The sequence below is a fragment of the Camellia sinensis genome, chromosome 4 (genome assembly GCF_055761805.1).
Source record: "Camellia sinensis isolate YWXY chromosome 4, ASM5576180v1, whole genome shotgun sequence".
Taxonomy (NCBI): domain Eukaryota; kingdom Viridiplantae; phylum Streptophyta; class Magnoliopsida; order Ericales; family Theaceae; genus Camellia; species Camellia sinensis.
Window position 1 is genome coordinate 191,192,667 of NC_138964.1, and position 23,204 is coordinate 191,215,870.

The following is a 23,204-nucleotide window of genomic DNA, read 5'->3' on the forward strand; positions in this document are numbered from 1 at the left end:
CCGGCCATGAATGGCCAATGCCGGCCCCTTGCCGTCCAAGGAAGTGTGCTACCAGCCAACAATGGTAAGGTGCCGGCCAACAGTGGTACAGTGTCGGCCACAGATGGCAGAAAGCAGATTTGGACAGATATTTTGCTCCAGCTTGCACCAGCTATCTCTCTTGAGATATTTTCGACCAAATGTTCCATTTTTGCTATATAATGAAGCCTTAAATCTCATATTCAAGGGTTAGAACATTTGAGAACAATTTGGCAAAGGTTTGGGAGCGTTTCTCTCTAAAACCTCTCTCTCTACAATCCTCTCTCTCTTGAGCATTTGTGCTAGAAGCTTGCATACATTCATCTTCAACCTATCAACCCTTAACAAGAGTGGATCATTTTTGGGCTGAGGTAGCTTGGGACTTGGGTTTGAGCTCTAAAAGGTGGTTTTGGCTCAAGAAAAGTGGTTGTTTTTGCTACTGTGCTCCAAAGGTAATCACTCACCCCTTTTAGCTTGTTTTGCATACTAGCTTTGCCATAGTTTTCAACTATTTTGGAGCTTTTTTTTGGGGTGGTGTTGAACTAAAAAAACCTCTACTTTTCAGTCCTAAAAGTGGTATTTTAAGCCCCTTTTGTGTTAGGGGGTTGTCTCTTCCTTTGCTCTTTGGCTTGCAAAGCCTTTTGAGCCATCTTTTAAAGCATTTCAAACCATCTCTTTTTGGCCCTTTAACCACTAAATTCCAGAGGAATTTCAGTAGTGGAAAAGTGGTTCTAAGGTCCCAAATGGGAGGGGGTGGTCCCCTCTCCTCTTGTCTCCCTTGCTTGTGTTGTTGGCCTACCAAATGAGCATGTGTTTCTACTTCTTTGTGGCTTTGTTCAAGCATATTTTTGTGATCTTTTAGATCTTCCATAACTCTATTTTTGGCTTGTTTGATCATTGGTTGCTTGCTCTTTATACTTGTTGTGTAATCTTGCTCCCTAGCTTTGCATGCTTGTTGCTTTAGCCCATCATTTTAGCTTATTTTGGCTACACTCCAGCATGCTTTTACTCATGTTTTAGCATGCTTAAACTCTGTTTGAAGTGGTCTTGGCCCTTCGAGGCTTGCTTTGTGTAGCTATAGTGTAAAGGCTTTTGATTAGCTTTGAGTTTCAAAGTCCCTAGCATGCTTTGTATGTGATGATTGCATGCTTTAGCCTCATTTCTCACATGATTTCAGTGTATATAGCATAGTCACACTCTCACATATTTCACTCTTTCATAGCTTTTGTGAGTTGTGCCTTATGCCTTGTTTGTGAGCCAATGCTTGAGCATGATTTTATTGCCCTATGAACTTCCATCTCAGTATGTTTTGGCCTTTGTTTTGACATGATTAAACTCTATCCAGAGCTGGTTTGGTTATTTAGGCCATGTATTGCATGCCCCTTGTGTGAATGCCTTAACTAGCTTTGAGTTTTAGGGCCTCTTGCATGCTATACTTGTGAGGTTTGCATGATATTTCATCATTTGACATGTGATTTCAGTGCTTATATCTCTGTCATACTCTCATATATATCACTTTTTCAATGTGTTTGAGAGTTGAGCTTTGTGTCTTGCTTACGAGCCATAAGTTGAGCATGCTTTTCTTGCTTCTTGTGCTTAAGTTTCAGCATGTTTAGGCCACTGATTTGGTATGTTCTAGGTCTGTCCATAGCTGGTATGATCATTTGAGCATTGTATTACATGCCTCTAGTGTAATGCTTGTCACTAGTTTCAATGCTTTTGGCTCGTAACATGTTGTGCATGCGTTGCTTGCATGGTTTAGTGACATTTCAGTGCTGAAATGCATGCCATATTACTCCATGCTTCACTATTTCGTTTGCTTTGAAAGAGGTCTTTAGCCCCTTGTTGGCTTGAGCATGGAATTGAGGCTCTCATGCCTAATGGTTTTAGCCTTCTCTTAAGGGTTTCTACTAACCAAAAGCATGAGGCTTCTTTCATGCTCAAGGTACTTGTGGCTGAGGCCATCTTTCCTTAGAGGACTTTTCACATTGGACTTAACCGGTTAATGAATAACTCGGCAATGTAAAATGTGTAAACAAAAATCAATCAAGTAAAACATGTCAAGATAAGCATGTTGCATGTGTGCATTGCATTGTGTTCAATCGGACGTTATGTTGAACACAAGGTGGATTGGTCCACTTCATACTTGAAGTGATAAAAGTGAGCCAATCCCCTTAGTCTCCGCTGCCTTTGATAATCCATGATGAGGTAGTGGATTTAGAGTCTTGTTTGCATTGCATTCATTGAATTTGTGCAAGTTAGACCCTTGGCCATCATGCATTGAGATGCTCGGTTGATGGACTTGGATCCAATGATGCCCCTTCATTGATGTTTTGAAGTGATATAGAGTGGCATAGTACGTACATACCCTTGGGAGACCATTCATTTCCTCTATCCTATGCTTTGTTGCAGTATGGTGTCACAACACACCAGTGACCGGCAGGGCCACATTGGTGGCCGACACCCTCCCATTCATGGCCGGCAGGTGGCGGGCAGTAGCTCCTCATGGCTGGCAAGCCACTGGTGCATTCCTTAGCCTTGATTTGGTAAGTTTCAGCAGCAAGTTCTTGAGGACACCCTGCAAACAGAGACTCTAAAAGAGCAAACCGGAAGGTGTTTCGAGGCGAGAAACCGAGTGCGAGCATGCATAATTTTCTTTTTCAAACAGAGTTGAAGTAGTTTAATTTAGTGCTTTACTTGTTAGTTAGCATTGAATTCGTAATTTAATTAATTAATTTGTTAATTAGTTAATTGTTATAATAATTAGTTGCAGCTAGTTATTGAATTTGGTTGTGTAATAATTAGTCTAAAGAGTTTAATTAGATTAGTTAGTTTAGCTTAGCTTAGATTAGCCCAGCTTTCATTCAGACCCTCCGACGAGAGAGCACAATATTGTAATAAGGGTGCGTGTGTGTGTGTCACGACCCAAACCCGCCCCTATGGGTTTAGCACCGTAACCAGCCAGTAATCCGAAATTACCGAAGGCCTCCTTAACAGTAATGCAGTAATACAGAGAACAGGGGCTGGCGGAAGCCAAACAATAATTAAAACATGTTCAATGAGCTGTGACAGTCTGTATGCAAAAAGACTTTTCATATATATATATACAATCAGTACCAAAACAGTATGCACAATATATACAATCATTCAGGACAGGGACTTAATCCCTATTAGAACAGTACAGTACAACATCAGTCAGTCTATATGGTAATTACAAAACAGATACAAAAAGGAGGAAACTAAAACACCCCAAAAGCCCTAGCTTGACAGGCTCGGAACCTCGCGGTGAGGCACAATGGTTGGCTTTGACAAAAGGGAGTCTAACCCACACTCCTAGCTCCAGTCTGGTGCTTGAACACCTACATATATATATAAGCAATGAGCTAAAGCCCAATGAATAACATAATGCGTAAAGAGGTTAAGAATGAATGTCATTTCAGTATTAAAAACAGTCAATTGATTCAGTGTATCAGTCATTCAGTCATAACAGTCATATGTGGTACATCCATTAGCAGAACAGTACAGTAAACAGTAGGTCTTCAAAGACCGAACAGTCAATGATGGCCATCATAACAGTAAACAGAAGTTCTAAAATAGGAACTGACAGAGATCTCTGTAACAGTAGCAGTAACAGTAGCAGTAGTTGCTAAGGATGCCACAATATAGTTCAGTATAGAGGACAAACATTCATTTAGTTAACAGTAAACAGTTCAAAAAATAGTTCAGTTGATCATTCAGAAAATATTCATTTTCGAACATATCTTTACAACATTACACAGAGTTCTAGGCTACAGATAAGCTAGTACACGTCTCCGGATGCCAACCCTACACAGTTACAGAGTGAACACACACTAAGCTACACAGTTGGAAAAATAATAACTTAATCCCTATCTTGACTCGGTGTGGTTCTACATTAATATCCTCATTAAGATGCCTTAAACTAGGCCTAAGAATGTCTAGAATGGAATGAGGATGCAAAGATGCACTTTAAAAACATTTTCAGAATTTACAGAAAACAGAGGTCTCGCTCGAGCGTACAGGCAAACACAAAACTCCACTCGAGCGCGAGTTACCCCGCTCGAGCGGACTGTAAAACATGCTAAAAGTACTGGATGTGTGAAAATCACGCTCGATTGGGCACTCGATACCCGCTCGAGCGTGTGACACAAGTCCTCGCTCGAGCGTCCAATACCTCGCTCGAGCAGACTTTAAAATAGTGTAAAGTGCTGGATGCATGAATTTCACGCTCGATCTCCAATCGCTTCGCTCGAGCGTGAGTCTAAAGTATGGAATTTTCAAATTTGAACCTCAAGCTCAAAAACAAGTTTCAATGTACCAAATTCGATCCTTTTGGGCTAATTTTCTGGAAAACACTTCAAAACTCATAATATAACATGTTTCAAAGATCAATTTGAGAAATCAAAGCCCAAAGGTAGTTTAATTAAATCCAATTTCAAACCAATTTTTTATGAACATAACTCAAACATGATATGCATGAGTTTAAATCAATTCAACGCTTCAATCACATGCTCTAATGAGCTAATTCTTCCAAAACAAGATGAACTCATGATCCAATGCAAAAATATGGACATGCATGAGTAATTTCATGAACAATAACTTCAAACTCAAGAATGGCAACATGCATGCATGATTTATGCTACAATTCAACATATAGAACCAATTCTAGACTTAACCCTTCAATATAACATGAATGTAACATGTGCCATGCAAGAACTATCTTAAATACACAATCAAGAAGGTAAAGGCTCTACCTTAAGTCTTCAATTATGAGTAGGGAAGCTCAATTATGCAATCAACCTTCAATTTCTTCAAGTCACCAAGCTAAATTTGTTAAAATCACTCTATTCCTCTCACTCTCTCTCTCTCTAGTCGGCTATAGCAAGGAGAAGGCTGATGAAATGTGTTGTGTCTAATGAGGAGAACTCAAAAATGTTCCAAGTAATGGGCCACTAAGTGGCAAAGTTATGAATTAAGCCAATTAGTGCAATTTATTAACATTTAATCTAATTTAATCATACCAAATCACATTTCGGATAAATACACCATAAAATCACATTAATTCTAATTATCATAAATCATCAATCAATTTCAGATTCAGCCGCTGATAAGGCATTCAATTTGCAGTTTAAAGCATACCACATAAACAGATAATTTTAACAGTCAACAGATAGGTATGCACTTAAACAGATACACTTAATCAATCAGTTCAGTATTTCAATCAATTCAATGACTATTTATGATCAATCTCAGTTTAGTAGTAATCAGTAGGGTTATCAGTAATCAGTGGTGAGGGTTATTACAGTCTCCCCTCCTTAAAAAGAGTTTGGTCCTTTAAACTCGAATTACCTTCATTCTGGAAGAAAACAGGATTTAGTGGGAACAGTTCAGGATATCTTTTCAGCATATCATCTTCCCTTTCCCAAGTGGCATAGACGCCACCATGGTTTTGCCAGTCAACTTTCACTAACGGAATCTCTTTGTTTCTCAACTTCTTGATCCGTCTGTTCACAATCTGAATAAGCCGTTCCTCGTAAGTGTAGTCATCACTCAACACTACACGAGTAGGCTCAATCACATGGAAAGGATCCCGGAGGTAATCCCTCAACATAGAAATGTGGAAGACGTTATGCATATGTTCCATTTCAGGAGGAAGCGCTACTTGATACGCCACTAGATTGATTTTCTCAATAATCTCATACAGTTCGACATATCTCGGCGCTAGCTTACCCTTGACTCCAAAACGAGTCTGGCCTTTCATTGGTGTCACTTTCACAAAAACGTGATCACCTACTTCATACTCTCTGTCTCGCCTTCTGACATCTGCATAACTTTTTTGTCTACTCTGTGCGATTTTCAGTCTCCGTTGTATCAATTTCACTTTTTCAGTCGTTTCTTGCATAATCTCGGGCCCAAGTAAAGGCCCATCTCCAACTTCTGCCCAGCAAATCAGAGATCGACATTTTCTGCCATACAATGCCTCGAAAGGCGCCATTCCAATACTTGAATGGAAGCTGTTGTTGTAGGCAAATTCAGCCAACAGTAGATGACTTTCCCAATTTTCTTGGAAATCAAGAACACACATTCTTAGTAAATCCTCCAGAGTTTGGATGGTTCTTTCTGACTGACCATCTGTCTGAGGATGGTAGGCGCTACTCAGTTTCAATTCAGTACCCAATGCAGTTTGCAGGCTTTGCCAGAATCTCGATGAAAACTTCGAGTCCCTATCAGAAACAATGGACACAGGCACTCCATGCAGTCTAATAATTTCATCAATATAGATTATAGCCAATTTGTCCGCATTATAAATTGTTTTGACAGGTAAGAAGTGAGCAAATTTAGTCCGTCTATCAACAATAACCCAAATTGAGTCCATACCTTTACTGGAGCGAGGTAAACCAACGATGAAATCCATGGTAATATGTTCCCATTTCCACTCTGATATCGGTAAGGGTTGCAGTAAGCCTGCGGGTCGTTGATGTTCGGCTTTAACTTGTTGACAATGAAGACATTTTGATACAAAATCAACAATTTCTTTCTTCATTCCCGGCCACCAGAAATTCAATTTCAAGTCTTGGTACATTTTCGTATTCCTTGGATGGATAGACAGTTTCGAATTGTGGCCCTCTTGCAAAACTCTTCTTTTCAGTTCAGAATCATTCGGTACACATAATCTTCCCTGGAATTTCAACACATTACTTTCAAATTTGAAATCTGGCTTCGGTTTGGATTCCCGTTCTTCGATGATCTTCCTCAAGAAGTCATCCTGTTGCTGTTTCTCTTTAATTTCTTCAATCAGTGCCAGTTGAGCAGAAATAGCAGCTATTGTTCCACCTTGTCCTCGCGAAACAATCTCAATTTTAGATTTTTCAAGGTCACAAAGCAACTCTCTCTGTTCGGTGAGTAAACAAGCTAAGTTTCCAATCGATTTCCGACTCAGTGCATTGGCAACGGTGTTAGCTTTCCCCGGATGATACAAAATCTGTAGATCATAATCTTTTATTAGTTCTAACCACCTCCTCTGCCTCATATTCAGTTCTTTCTGTGTGAAGAAGTATTTCAAACTCCTGTGGTCTGTATACACCTCACATGGTGCCCCATAAAGGTAGTGACGCCAGATTTTCAGTGCAAACACTACTGCAGCAAGTTCCATGTCATGTGTCGGGTAGTTCTTTTCATACGGTCTCAGTTATCGGGAAGCATAGGCAATAACTCTCCCATTCTACATTAAAACACATCCCAAACCCTTATTAGAAGCATCACTAAAAATGGTAAAACCATCCGTACCTAAAGGTAGAGTAAGAACCGGTGCAGTCACAAGTTGAGTTTTCAATTCTTGAAATGCTGATTCTCTTTGGTCGGTCCAGTCAAATGATATCCCCTTCTGAGTCAACTGTGTCAGTGGTAAGGCAATTTTGGAGAAGTCTTTGACAAATCTTCTGTAATACCCGGCTAACCCCAAAAAGCTTCTGACTTCGGTAACATTTGTTGGTCTAGGCCAATTTACCACGGCTTCAACTTTCTGTGGGTCAACTGAAATGCCATCTTTACTAATAACATGTCCCAAAAACATAACATGATAAAGCCAAAATTCACACTTACTCAATTTCGCATATAGTTTCTGGTCTCTTAGGGTTTGTAAGGCAAGTCTCAGATGATGTTCATGTTCTTCTCTACTTTTAGAATAAATCAGAATGTCGTCTATAAATACAACAATAAAGTCATCGAGGAATGGTTTAAAAATTCTGTTCATAAGGTCCATAAATGCAGCAGGTGCATTGGTAACTCCGAAAGGCATAACTAGGAATTCATAATGTCCATACCTCGTTCGAAAAATAGTTTTGTCAATGTCCTCTGGTTTAACTTTCAGCTGATGATATCCGGATCTGAGATCAATCTTAGAGAACACTTGAGCACCCTGTAACTGATCAAATAAGTCATCAATACGCGGTAATGGATATTTATTTTTCACAGTTACCTTGTTCAGTTCGCGGTAGTCAATACAAAGTCTCAGTGAGCCGTCTTTCTTTTTCACAAACAAGACAGGTGCGCCCCATGGCGAAGTACTGGGCCTAATGAACTTCTTATGTAACAGTTCTTGCAGCTGAACTTTCAATTCTTTAGCTGTGTACCCGGAATCACGTCAACGGTGAACTCAATCTCCCTATCAATCAAATCCCCTAGCAGATCATCTGGGAATCCTCTGACTATAGGAATATTGTTCATATTAGTTTTATCATCAGTAGATACAGTCAATATAGAACAGAAATACCCTTTACACCCCTTTCTAATCAGTTTGAGAGCTTTCAAGGATGAAATCAGATATGGGGGAGGTACTACTCCTACTCCATTAAACACAAATTCGGGTAGGCCAGGTGGATGGAAAACAACTTGTTTTGTTACGCAATCTATAGTAGCATGATATTTATTAACTAGTCCATTCCCAATATCACATCAAAGTGATCAATATTCAAAGGCAGTAAATCAATATACAGGTGCATATCCCCAACAATAATTTCACATGCAGGGTACATATAAGCACAAGTCACAGATCCCCAACAGGTGAAGATACAGCTAACAAGTAATTCATGGGTTCCAATGGTCTATTCAATTTGCACGAAAAAACATGTGATACATATGAATGCGTAGACCCCGAATCAATCAGTACATAAGCATTTTGAGTACAAATTGAGAGGATACCTAACACGACGGTCTCGGTGTTTTGTACGTCTCCCGATACGAGTGTGAACACTCGGCCTTGCCTCATAGGCTCTTTCCCGGTAGCCTTCGGATTAGGTTTCGATACAGCTGTTGATGCTGCTGTGTTAGGTGCAGCTTTACTATTGCCCTGAGGAGTGGAAGGGCAATCTTTGACCATGTGGCCCACCTTGCCACACCTGTAACAAGCACCTGAAAGTTTATAACAAACCCCTTTGTGTTTCTTACCACATTCAGAACAGGGCGGTATGGAACCACTTCCCTGACTGGAGCTGGTGGTTGACCCTGAGTTTTTCTTTTTATTCAGTGGGTTGTTTCTGCCTTTCTTGAATTTAAAATCTCGTTTCTTCCCGCGCCACTCAGTTGCGAGTGTTTCAGTCTGTTTCAAAGCTTCGATATTTGCTTCGGCCATAATGGCTCAGTCAAGAACATCCACATATTTCAGTAACTTTAACACATTGATTCTGTCCAGTATTTCTACATTGAGGCCGCCTTCAAACTTCCTGGCCTTCTTGTAGTCGGTGTTCACCATGTGTGGTGAATATCTACCAAATTCGGTGAACTTTGTTTCATACTCTCTTACGGACATGGCGCCTTGTTTCAGTTGTTCGAACTCGGTCACCTTTCTGTCCCTGATACACTGTGGGAAGTACTTTTCAAAGAAGGACTCCTTAAATTGAGCCCAGGTCATGACAGTATTTGTATCACGAATCAACATCTACCACCTTCTAGCTTCTTCTTGTAAGGTGAAGGTAGCTAGCAACACCTTGTGTGCTTCAGAACATGGAAACGTCAAATAACTTTTCAGTCTCAAGAACCCAAGCTTCAGCTTTTAGTGGTTTGAGGCCTCCCTAAAAGGATGGCGGTTTCATCTTACTAAATTTCTGTGTCAAAGCTATGATATCATCATTCATAGGTGGCTCTGGTTGTACTGGAGGAGGTGGGGGCTGTTGGTTTTGTTGTTGCTCTAGTCTTTCAGTTAGTTGGTTTACCATTCTCTCCAAGCTTGCCATTCTTGCCTCAGAGGATTCAGTTTCATCAACATTTCTTGCGTTGTCTATCTCACTATAGGCAGTTATAACAATTATAAACATAGGCAGTTGCATACTTAGATAGATTATCACATTAACAGTTATATTTATTTATGTCTTAGCCACACACACTTATCATGCTCATGTAATGCCCTAATCACTTTTCTAGGACATCCTATAGCTCATTTGGACACGTGTGTGCGGTATAACTCGTGGTTAAATATTGCTCTGATACCACTCTGTCACGACCCAAACCCGCCCTTATGGGTTTAGCATCGTAACTGGCCAGTAATCCGAGATTACCGAAGGCCTGCTTAACAATAATACAGTAATACAGAGTACATGGGCTGGCAGAAGCCAAACAATAATTAAAAGATATCCAATGAGCTGTGACAGTCTGTATGCAAAAAGACTTTTCATATATATATATATATACAATCAGTACCAAAACAGTATGTACAATATATACAATCATTCAGGATAGGGACTTAATCCCTATTAGAACAGTACAGTACAACATCAGTCAGTCTATACGACAATTACAAAACAGATACAAAAAGGGGGAAACTAAAACACCCCAAAAGCCCTAGCTTGACAGGCTCGGAATTTCGCAGTGAGGCACAATGGTTGGCTTTGACAAAAGGGAGTCTAACCCACACTCCTAGCTCTGGTCTGGTGCCTGAACACCTACATATATATATAAGTAGTGAGCTAAAGCCCAATGAATAACATAATGCGAAAAAAGGTTAAGAATGAATGTCCTTTCAGTATTGAAAACAGTCAATTGATTCAGTGTATCAGTCATTCAGTCATATGTGGTACATCAATTAGCAGAACAGTACAGTAAACAGTAGGTCTTGAAAGACTGAATAGTCAATGATGGCCATCATAATAGTAAACAGAAGTTCCAAAATAGGAACTGACAGAGATCTCTGTAACAATAGCAGTAACAGTAGCAGTAGTTGCTAAGGATGCCACAATATAGTTCAGAATAGAGGACAAACATTCATTCAGTTAATAGTAAATAGTTCAGAAAACAGTTCAGTTGATCATTCAGAAAATATTCATTTTCGAACATATCTTTACAATATTGTTACTCACAGAGTTCTAGGCTATAGATAAGCTCGTACGCGTCTCCGGATGCCAACCCTACACAGTTACAGAGTGAACACACACTAAGCTACACAGTTGGGAAAATAATAACTTAATCCCTATCTTGACTCGTTGTGGTTCTACATCAATATCCTCATTAAGATGCCTTAAACTAGGCCTAAGAATACCTAGAATGGAATGAGGATGCAAAAATGCACTTTAAAAACATTTTCAGAATTTTCAGAAAACAGAGGTCCCGCTCGAGCGTGGTTTTACCCGCTCGAGCGTACAGGCAAACACAAAACTCCGCTTGAGCGCGAGTTACCCCGCTCGAGCGGACTGTAAAACATGCTAAAAGTACTGGATGTGTGAAAATCACGCTCGATTGGGCGCTCGATACCCGCTCGAGCGTGTGACACAAGTCCTCGCTCGAGCGTCCAATACCCCATTCGAGCAGACTTAAAACAGTGTAAAGTGCTGGATGCACGAATTTCACGCTCGAGCTCCAGTCAATCCGCTCGAGCGTGAGTCCAAAATCTGAAATTTCTAGATTTGAATCTCAAGCTCAAAAACAAGTTTCAATGTACCAAATTCGATCCTTTTGGGCTAATTTTTTGGAAAACACTTCAAAACTCATAATATAACATGTTTCAAAGATCAATGTGAGAAATCAAAGCCCAAAGGTAGTTCAATTAAATCCAATTTCAAACCAATTTTTCATGAACATAACTCAAACATGACATGCATGAGTTTAAACCAATTCAAAGCTTCAATCACATGCTCTAATGAGTTAATTCTTCCAAAACAAGATGAACTCATGATCCAATGCAAAAATATGGACATGCATGAGTAATTTCATGAACAATAACTTCAAACTCAAGAATGGCAACATGCATGCATGATTTATGCTACAATTCAACATATAGAACCAATTCTAGACTTAACCCTTCAATATAACATGAATGTAACATGAGCCATGCAAGAACTATCTTAAATACACAATCAAGAAGGTAAAGGCTCTACCTTAAGTATTCAATTATGAGAAGGGAAGCTCAATTATGCAATCAACCTTCAATTTCTTCAAGTCACCAAGCTAAATTTGTTGAAATCACTCTATTCCTCTCACACACTCTCTCTCTCTCTAGTCGGCTATAGCAAGGAGAAGGCTGATGAAATGTGTTGTGTCTAATGAGGGAAGCTCAAAAATGTTCCAAGTAATGGGCCACTAAGTGGCAAAGTTGTGAATTAAGACAATTAGTGCAATTTATCAATATTTAATCTAATTTAATCATACCAAATCACATTTCGGAGAAATACACCATAAAATCACATTAATTCTAATTATCATAAATCATCAATCAATTTCAGATTCGGCCGTCGATAAGGCCTTCAATTTGCAGTTTAAAGCATACCACATAAACAGATAATTTTAATAGTCAACAGATAGGTATGCACTTAAACAGATACACTTAATCAATCAGTTCAGTATTTTAATCAATTCAATGACTATTTATGATCAATCTCAGTTTAGCAGTAATCAGTAGGGTTATCAGTAATCAGTGGTGAGGGTTATTACAGTGTGTGCATGTCTTCCAACCCCACGTCTTTTTCCCTTTTACTTATTAACTTTCGATGGTTAGTTTTAGGGCATATTTCAATTAGCATCCGTATGCTTACATGTGTGTATCATTCAGTTGTCTTGCATGCACCGGGTTCGGCGCATCATTCAAACTGCATTGTATTTCAATACGTTTACTTGGATACGTGTTTAACAACATGTTATCAAGTGTTGCATTCATATGTCATTTTAGATAGCCGAGCCTATTTTAGTTGCATTTTTGCATGTGTTGCATTAGGCATTTTAACATAGCTAGGATCATGCATTGATTTCTAACATAGCTTCTGTTTTGGCTCGGAGTACAATGTAAGTGTTAATGCTTTAGCATCCTTACATGTGTGTAACTGACTAGCATGATAGCATGCTTGCTATGAGGCTAACTGTTTAAGTGTTTAACTGCATGAATACCTGTAGATGAAGGCTTCATTGCTTGAATTGGAACAATTCATCAAAATGTGCATTTTAAGCCCACTTAAGAGTGGCAAATCATGTTTTCTAAGCCCACTTGAGGGTGGCAAATCCGCGCTTTAGCCTACTTGAGAGTAGCATCTTCAAACCATTTTCGAAAACAAACATGAGATGTTTTGTTCCAAATCGAGTGATTTAGTCTATACTTGTATGTTGTGCGCATCACATAATAAGTTAGCTAATAAATCAGAATAAGAACACGTGTTTTCAAAAACAACATATCATGTTAGTAAAGGTCGATCTTTGATCGGGCGAGCGGCGGTGCTCATTTCAGGACCTTCCCCTCTCGTACCCAAGTTCTTGAGCCGGGGCAACTTTGGTGATGATGGATACGTTGCCTTAGGCATGAGTCAGGGTTTCTTAAATTTCCCAAAAATAAAATATTTAGGTGGCAACTCTGAAATCTGGCAAAGCAGTCCATGTTTGGCGCTTTTGATTAAAATCGATTTTCCAAAACCAATTGCCGGATTTGGACTCTTTGGTGATTTATCAGTCTCACATTACACTTTGTGAGATTAGATTCAGAACCGTGACAGGAGTCCAAACTTGTGGACGTGCCCCGAGGGCTTTGCTTCTACAGTTCGGACTCAAATGTCACGGTTCTGAATCTAATCCCGCAAAGTGCAATGCGAGACCGATAAATCACCAAAGAATCCAAATCTGGCAAATCGTTTTGGAAAACTGATTTTTAAGAAAGAAGTGCCAAACATGGACTGCTTTGCCAGATATAGAGTCGCCACCTAAATATTTTATTTTTTTGGAAAAATTTAGGAAACCCTGACTCATGTCTAAGGCCACGTGCCCGTCATCACCAAAGTTGTCTCGACTCAGGAACTTGGGTGCGATTGGGGAAGGTCATCTATGAGCACCCCCGCTCGCCCGATCAATAATCGACCTGTACTAAACATGATATCTAGTTTTTTGAAAACACATGCGTTCTTATTCCAGTTAATTAGCTATAATTACTATGTGATGCGCACAACACACAAATATAGACTAGATCGCCTAATTTGGAACAAAGCATCGCATATCCGTTTGTTTGGAAATTGGTTTGAAGTTTGCTACTCGCAAGTAGGATAAAATGTGGATTTCAATGAATCGTCCCAATTCAAGTAATCCAACCTTCACCCACAGGCATTCAGGCAGTTATATCATATAAGCAATTAGCCTCATGGCAAGCATGCTGTCATGTTAACACTCACACATATGCAAGATGCTAAAGCATAAACACTTACAGTGTACTCCATGCCAAAACAAGAAACTAGTTAGAAATCATGCATGATCCTAGTTCATGTTGAGATGACTAATGCAATACATGCAAAATGCAACTAGAAATAGGCTCGGCTATTCTAAGATGGCATGTGAGATGCAATACTTGATACATGTATTCAGTTTGGAATTAAAATACAATGCAATTAGTATGATGCGTCGAGCCCGGTGCATGCAATACAGATGAATGATGCAAACATGCATAGCATAAGGATGCTAACTGAAATATACCCTAAATCTAACCATCATAAGCGGTTAAATAAAAGGGAGAAAGAAATGGAGGTTTGGAAGACATGCATCACACACACGCACGCTTATTATAACAATTGGCTCTTTCGAAGGAGAGACCGAAAGAATAATACAAATTAACTAATTAACTAACTAACAAGCTGATTAATTAATTACATAACACTTAACTAATTAAGCAAATTAATTAAGGTACAAAAACAGTAAAGAGGCCTCGAGAAGAGTGACAAATGCATGCTCGGTCGGTTTCGCTCGGAAATCTGTCGCCATGCCACATGTTGCCTCTGCTTGCACTGTTTTCTCTCTCTGAAGATTGCACAAGTCCCAAGTGTGCTTCCAAACCAATCCTTGAACACTGTGGGATGTCATCGGCCACGATAGGAGAACACCGGCCACTGGAAAATGGTTATCGACTAACGATAAGGATCTCGGCCAAATATTTTTTGTCGACCGGCACTGAAGATGGTCGGTCGACCATCTCTTCCTACAGAATGCTATGTTGCTGCAGCAGAGGACAAACAGGGCATGGCAATACATTTGCAAGACAATGTTTGCACGACCACCCTCCCTGTCATGTCATGAGCTCAAGGAAGTATGGTTCTCGACCCTCGGGCCATTAATCGCGCATTTCAATGCGTGATGGCCAAGGTTGCCAAGTGTGCGAATCAATGTGGAATGAATGCACAAAACAAATTAATGCTACACACTCTATCATGTTGCATCAAGAGCGTCGGCAACTAAGGATTGAGGCACGTTTCGTCACTTCAAGTACGAACGTCCCTCACTCCTCGTGTTTGGTTTGACACCCCAAACCAAACACAATGCAATGTATGTATGCCAAATACAACACAATATAGAAATGTAATGCAATACAAGATGAACATGTCAAAATGTAATGTGACTCAAACATGTACACAAGGCTAAGATGACAAACATGCTCAAATAGGCTACAACCTAAGCGTGCAATTCAAACTAATGTAGGATGAACATGCCAAGTACACAACAATGTTATGTGATGTGACTAGCTAGGCATCATGCAATATACCACACACGCAAATAATATGCAGTACAAGCATGCAAATATCATGAATGCAAGCATGCCCAAATGTACTTAAACTGAAAGGTACCAACATGCGAAACAGATATGTACACATATTGGTCTAAATACTATGCAACAATGCACAATCCTCAAACATGAGCAAGGCATGGTAAACATGAGAATGTAACAATACGATATGCTCTGAAATCATATGAGAAATGATGCCAAATCAATTAAACAAGACAAGCCTAGCATGCTAATAGACTTAAAGCTCAAAGCTAGCCAAAGGACTTACCTCAAGGCTGTGTCAACCAAGCCCCAAAGGGCCAAGGCATCCCAAAACAGTCCTAGGGCAGACCAAAACAAGGCTATAACATACATGGAATGAGGCCAAAACATGCTATAAAGGTGAGCACAAAACAAGACGCATACAAGGCTTAAAAGGGCAAATGCACTACACCTCTTACAACCGAATATGGCATGACTTAGGCCAATAAAATCAGAGTTATAATACGCCAAAATAAGCCCCAAAACCCAATGAGAAGGCATGCCAAAGACCTAATCATGGAGGCATATGCAATGGTCCAAACATGGAGCACAAAACAACAACTCTTCAAAGCATTAAAATGATGGTAAATGCAAGCATACAAGAATGGAATATGGACTGAAATATCATGACAAGTGATGCCAAATCACTGAAATGACCCAAATAAAGCATGCTAGTGACTCACATACCCGAAGTTAACAAGCTAGAATGCATGGAGGCTATACAAAGCATGGCAAACATGGCTAAGACAACACCAAACAGAGCTTAAGCATGATAAAACAAGACTAAAAACTTCTTAAAGTTAAGTCAAAACATGTAAGCATGATGGTCCAAGTGCATGATGTATGTTAAGACAAATAAGAGGATTGCAAGGCAAGTGTATGATGCATGCAAGAGCTGACTAAACCATCTTAAAACAGAGGTATATCATGCTAAAATAACACTAAATACCTACTGAAATGGTGCTAAAACAAACCAAGCATACATGCTACCATACTAAGCCATTAACACAAGCACATGAGACACAAGGAGAGGGGGGTGTCCCTCCCCTATCCAAGACTTCAAAACCATTTCTCCACCACTAAAAATCTTATGGATTTTAGTGGTGGGAAGGTCAAAATAAGATGACACCAAAGCTCAAAAGTAAAGGCACAAAATGAGGCCAAACAAGGCCTAAGAGGGGGGTAAACAACCCCCAACCAAAAAATGACCTTAAGCAACAATAACAAGCATACAAAATCAGAGCTTTTTGTCCACAACCTGCAATTTGTCCATTAACCATACCTGGGGAGGGAGGAAAAATGAGAGAGTAAAGAATAGAGAGATGTACGGTGAGTGAAAAGTGAGAAAAGGGTTTTGTGAGAAAAACCGAGCCTGAGGGCCGAGTGATGTGAGCAAATACATATGTAAGATTGGGTGGGAAACATTACCTGCAGCAGCAGTGGACTCCCAGCAAATCTAGTCGTCTCCCGGCGAGAGATAGAATCCAAGCCCATCAGTGTCTCGGCCAAGGTCATGGTGATGCAGCTCTTTCCTTCTTTCAAGCCTTAAGCAACTTCAATCAGACGAATGCTACATCCGCCAAAGCCCGGGAAAAGCAGAAAGTGAGACAGCAGGCACAAGCAAAGGGCGTGTTGCCGGAAACCTTGCCAATAATGGTTGCTGCGGTCACCGGCGTTAGAAAAGCGATAAATCAAACCAAGGATATCCAGTTCCCCATTACAGATCAGAGATCGAGCGTCATGCGCGGTGAGTCCACACATCCGCCCCAAAGCTTGGGCGTGGCCAAAGCGGAACTGGGGCAAGATCTCTTCATGACATTCAGACTCCATCAAAACTTAAAAATCTTCAAAAGTTGGACATACCTCTTGCCCGCCAAAGCTAAAGACATGCGTCACTGGGTTCCAAAACCTCGCCGCGGCATGGAGGAAAGGGAGATGTAGCGGGGTGCGGCTCAGTGTGAATAGTGCATTCAAGCCGAAACCCTGGAAGTTCAACTTTTCCGAGCCATCTAGAGAAGCGGTCCAAGCTGTGAGATTTTCAATGAGAAACGCCTCCATTTTTGTGCAAAACTAAGATGAATTGAATCAAAACATGGAGCTAAGGCTTTTAAAGAGGGAAAGACACTATTCAGGGGGACAAATGTCAAAAATTGGGCGGTTGCTGAGCTAAGTGGCCGACCGGCCATCTTTTCTGGCAGGCCGGCCATTTCTTGTTTCAAAACTGGCCGATGGCCCCCCCTCTGCAATAAATCTGGCCGGCCGGCTCCCAAAAGTGGCCGGCCATGCTCCAATGTGTGTCTTTGGCCCTGTTTTACCCTCCGAGAGAAAGTTTCAAGCATTCCCATGCAACGGACGTGTCGAAGACCTCTATTTCTCTCTGTTTCGGATGCGTTCCGTTGTCCAGATCGTCCAGAGTACACTTCGTTTTGTTAAGTTTTGTTTATCAACTTGTTGTTTTGTTTATCGAGTTGTTGTTTTGTTTATCGAGTTGTCGTTTTGCTTATCGAGTTGTTTGTCGAGCTGTCGTGTTTCGTGTTTTTGAGTTGTTACTCTTTGTTTAAGCTTTTTGTTTGAGTCTTGTTTATCGAGTTGTCAACATTATTATGTTTTGTTTATCGAGTTGTAAACTTGCTAAGGTTTTGTTATATCTTAGAAAGTTAAGTTGTTGCGTCGGTTCACTACCTGACTGGGCAAAATGCACAATATACATTTCCATTCAATCTCATTATGATGTAGAATGATGCGATATGATGCTAAAAGTTTAAAATACAATACTTTTTTCAAAAAACTGTTTCATCCCATCATGCCTCGCTTGTTACAACATTTTACAGACTAAGGCACAAGTTTTACAGAGAATAAAACTGTCCGATAATGTACAATGTGCTACAACTACTAGCAAAAAGATAAATAAAACAGGAAACAGCTGCATCTGTGCTCTCAAGAGCAATAATAAGAGGCCCTCTTCGTCCTCTTCTGCGGAATAGACTCTCCGTCACCATCGTCATCGCCATCATCTGAATCGGAGCCGTCTTCCTCGGGATCCCCCTCAGCCTCGCCTCCACTCCCGGAACCAAGGTCGGAGCCGTCCTCTCCATCAGCAGATGTCTCCGACTGACGGTCTGCAACCTTCATCTCCTCATCCTTACCAGGCTCCTCCTCCACAATATGTGCTCTGCGTCCGCGAGACGACCCCTCCCCTCGAAAAGGCCTGGATGGCCCAGCTCCCCGGAAAGGCCTGGATGGCCCAGCTCCGTGAAAAGGCCTGGATGGCCCAGCTCCCCGAGAAGGCCCAGGTGGCCCGGCCTGCGGCTGAGCATATACCGGAGGCATCTGAGAACAAAGAGTTCAAATTAAATACATCAGTCCAAATATGTACATCAGATGCGGATACAAGCAAAAACTACATGAAGTGGGTGCATGTAAACATAGTGTACAAGTGGGGTGTGTGTCAGATGTGCTCTACACAAGTAGCCTATCAATGCAGTAGAAATCAGCATGTCATCAGAAGTATGATAAATGCTAGAAAACTAAAGGGTACCTGGAAGCCCATGATAGACAACTGTGCCTCCCTCCGCAGGACCATCCCCTCAAGTGAGGCTACCATCTCGAGCACCTGATCCATATACTCAACAGGGGGCTGCAGATGCAAAGGCAAGGGTGTCATTAAAGGAATGAACGTCCAAATATCTGAGTGATGAATCAAAGCTGTAAAACATACCGGTGGCGAGTCGGGGTCTCTGACATATCGATGACCGGGCATCGGAGGCTCTATCGGGATCGGAATCGGAGAGGTAGTCCCATACTGCCACCCCATCAGCTCAGTCTGCATGTCCGGCCACCCGGGATGAGGAAAAGTCGGAGGAATCGGGGGAACCGATCCACCCCCACCTCTAGATGTACCAGCCCTGTTGGTGGAAGGGGCGTCTGCAACCCGAGCCCGGGCCTAGCTCGAAGATGGCATACCAGCAGGCCTCATCATCTGAGTGTGAACTCCCGTCAATGGAGGCATCAGGTATGTGTGACGGTAAGTGGCGTAATCCCCCTCCTCAAGATATAGCAAAGCATCAGTACCCAGCATAGCATTAACAACATCCCGGGAAATGAGCACATCAGCAATCCGCATATCGACTGGGGGTGCTGAGGGAGGGTCCTGAGAAGTGTACCCCCAGACCTGACGCAAGAAACGCTCCCCCAAAAAAAAGGCCCTACCAACCGGCCCTTCGAACAGGAGCCTGTACCGGAAGGCACCCCACCCTCCGGCAAACTGGAATCGGAGATCCTCACCTAAGGACGCCCAGGGCTGCCATGTAATCTGCAGATAACAGGTGCATAAACCAAACAGAAATCGAAGATGTACAGGACAAATCAAAGATGAAAACAGAAAGAACTAAGAGTTCTGAAGTACCTCCGATGAGCGCACCGTGTCGAAATACTGTCGCAGGTAAAGGAGAGACTCCCGAGGTCTTGGCCGGTGCTGGCCTTAAAACACAAGTGAGTACGGGGTCATGAGAGGTCCCGCTACCATCAACTCCGGGGCCAATGTCGGGAAATATACATAGACCCACAACTGTAGAAAACAAAGCAGAATATGAAATGTTGAGGGCAAAATGCATGATACAGAGTATAAAGTGCGCCGTGTGTGCGATGTGCAGGTAATGAGGAGCAGAAATGTAAATCAAAAGGGCAGAAAGTACCTCCCAGGCTCTCCAATAGCCGCCAAGTAAGTCCCCCTGTCCGCGTGAGGTCGCGCTCATGTAGCAATAAAGGGTGGCCAAGCCGGCACCACCCCAGTCATACCGCCTGACCTATGACAGGTCCACCAAGGCACTCAACAGATAAAGCCCAACAGTGTTCCCTCTGTTGGCAAACAAAGTGGTCCCGAAGAGAAACATCAAAAAGCCGCGAGCATACTGTGCCGCCTCCTCAGGAGTCCCGGGCTCCATCTCCACCCGCCGGAAATGGGAAGAGAACCAGGTGTATCGGACTCTCCCCGAAGCTCTGTCAACAGGCGGGCGAACCCCCAGCAGATATATCCAAGCGGCCTCCCACTGGCCCATGTCCTCATCATATGGAATCGCCCAGCCTCCCACATCAAGGCCGATCAATACAGCGAAGTCAAAAGGGGTCATAGTCATGTCCCCAGTGGCAGAGAAATGGAAAGAGTTGGTGGTGTCCCACCATCTCTCCACCAAGGCGGCCATCAGCGTCCTCCTGGCAGGACAACGAGATAGCCCAGTACAGAAGGGCCCGAACCCCGCTAAGTCAACCAAATCCCGGACAGCCTCCGGGTGCTCAGCATACCAATCTCTCGCCGCGGTAGAGCCATACCCCCACACAGTGCGAGAAGTCACCTGCATTCAGAATGAACACATGTTTCAGCATAAAATGAGTAAGCTGCGTACAAATAAAATGAATGGGCTACGTGCAAATAAAATGAATAGGCTGCGTGCAAAATAAAATAAGTGGGCTGCGTGTTCACTTTCAAATTGGATTGTGTGTTCAAAAAATCAATTTGGGCTGTGCATTCAGAAGATTAGTGTTTTGGGCTGCGTGTTCAACTCTCAATCAGCGTGGGCTGCGTGTTCACAATCAATCTGGGCTGTGTGTTCAGAAAATCAATTTGGGCTGTGTGTTCAGAAAATCAGTGTTTGGGCTATGTGTTCAACTCTCAATCAGTGTGTGCTGCGTGTTCACCATCAATTTATGGGCTGTGTGTTCAGAAAATCAATGTTTTGGGCTGCGTGTTCAACTCTCAATAAGTGGGCTGCGTGTTCACTTTCAAATTGGGCTTTGTGTTCAGAAAATCAATTTGGGCTGTGTGTTCAGAAATTTAGTGATTTGGGCTGCGTGTTCAACTCTCAATCAGCGTGGGCTGCGTGTTCACAATCAATTTGGACTGTGTGTTCAGAAAATCAGTATTTTGGGTTGTGCGTTCAGAAAATCAGTATTTGGGCCGCGTGTTCAAATCTCAATCAGTGTGGGCTGCGTGTTCACAATCAATTTGGGCTGTGTGTTCAAAACAAAAAATCAGTGTTTTGGGCTGTGTGTTCAGAAAATTAGCGATTTGGGCTGCGTGTTCACCTTCAATTTGGGCTGTGTGTTCAGAAAATCAGTGTTTTGGACTGTGTGTTCAGAAAATTGGTGTTTGGGCTGCGTGTTCAAATCCCAATCAGTAAGTGGGCTGCGTGTTCACAATCAATTTGGGCTGTGTGTCTAGAAAGTCAGTGTTTGGGCTGCGTGTTCAACTCTCAATTAGTGTGTGCTGTGTGTTCACCTCCAATTTGGGCTATGTGTTCAGAAAATCAATGATTTGGGCTGCGTGTTTAACTCTCAATCAGCGTGGGCTGCGTGTTCACAATCAATTTGGACTGTGTGTTCAGAAAATCAGTATTTTAGGCTGTGCGTTCAGAAAATCAGTGTTTGGGTTGCGTGTTCAAATCTCAATCAGTGTGGGCTGCGTGTTCACAATCAATTTGGGCTGTGTGTTCAAAACAAAAAATCAGTGTTTTGGGCTGTGTGTTCAGAAAATTAGCGATTTGGGCTGTGTGTTCAAATCTCAATCAGTGTGGGCTGTGTGTTCACCTTCAATTTGGGCTGTGTGTTCAGAAAATCAGTGTTTTGGATTGTGTGTTCAGAAAATTGGTGTTTGGGCTGCGTGTTCAAATCCCAATCAGTAAGTGGGCTGCGTGTTCACAATCAATTTGGGTTGTGTGTCCAGAAAGTCAGTGTTTGGGCTGCGTGTTCAACTCTCAATTAGTGTGTGCTGTGTGTTCACCTCCAATTTGGGCTGTGTGTTCAGAAAAATCAATGTTTTGGGCTGCGTGTTCAACTCTCAATCAGTGTGTGCTGCGTGTTCACCATCAATTTGGGCTGTGTGTTCAGAAAATTAGTGTTTGGGCTGCGTGTTCAAATCTCAATCAGTGTGTGCATCATCAATTTGGGTTGTGTGTTCAGAAAATCAGTGTTTGGGCTGCGTGTTCAAATCTCAATCAGTGTGTGCTGCGTGTTCACCATCAATTTGGGCTGTGTGTTCAGAAAATCAGTGTGTTGGGCTGCGTGTTCAACCCTCAATCGATGTGTGCCGTGTGTTCACAATCAATTTATGGACTGAGTGCTCAGGAATTCAAGTGATAAGACCGTGAGTTCAGAGTGCAAGCAGAATGCAAGAAAAATTTCTAATACGTTACAGAAACGGTAGGAATGAAGTAAATACCTCTCGTGCCTCATAGGAGAGATGATACTCTAGCACCCGCAGAAGGAGATCCCCGGGTGCTCGCTCGTCAAAATCGGTGAAATGATGGAAAACAGCCTGCGGGAGAACGTGTACTGGTGGGTCATACCTCTCGGGGATGAAGGGGCGAACCCTCGGAGGCAAGGACATGATGTCAGGCTTGCCTCCGGCACCTGGAGAACCTCCGCCGTGGGGAAATTGACACGCCATTTCAAGAAATCTGCAAAAGGGGCAAAAATGAGCAAAAATGAGCCAAAATTGGAAAAAGTCAACAAAAGTCAACTCTCGGGAAATGAAAAAGTCAACAAAAGTCAACTCCCGAGAAAATCTTCCAAATATTGAGACAAACTCATCTCAAGTGGCGAAAATGAGAAAAGAAGCCCCGAAACCAAAATTTAATCGGTTCAA

General features: G+C 41.9%; 1 protein-coding gene across 1 annotated transcript; it reads right to left on the minus strand.

The window, feature by feature from the left end:
* Positions 1–18,346: 18,346 nt before the first annotated feature.
* Positions 18,347–20,389, minus strand: LOC145823520 (uncharacterized). Its single transcript, XM_082923024.1, has 4 exons — positions 20,260–20,389; positions 19,284–20,132; positions 19,104–19,202; positions 18,347–18,895 (listed from the first exon to the last, which is right to left on the minus strand). Exons 2-4 carry the CDS (start codon positions 19,392–19,394, stop codon positions 18,503–18,505), a joined length of 603 nt encoding a protein of 200 aa, XP_082779150.1. The 5' UTR covers positions 19,395–20,132; positions 20,260–20,389; the 3' UTR covers positions 18,347–18,502.
* Between the last annotated feature and the right edge of the window lie 2,815 nt (positions 20,390–23,204).

Excerpts from the sequence above, each read along its gene's own strand:
- LOC145823520 (XM_082923024.1), bottom strand. The coding sequence starts at position 19,394 with ATGCAGACTGAGCTGATGGGGTGGCAGTATGGGACTACCTCTCCGATT. Across the intron at positions 19,203-19,283 it reads GAGACCCCGACTCGCCACCG|CCCCCTGTTGAGTATATGGA; the intron begins GTATGTTTTACA and ends TTGCATCTGCAG. Across the intron at positions 18,896-19,103 it reads TGTCTATCATGGGCTTCCAG|ATGCCTCCGGTATATGCTCA; the intron begins GTACCCTTTAGT and ends CTTTGTTCTCAG.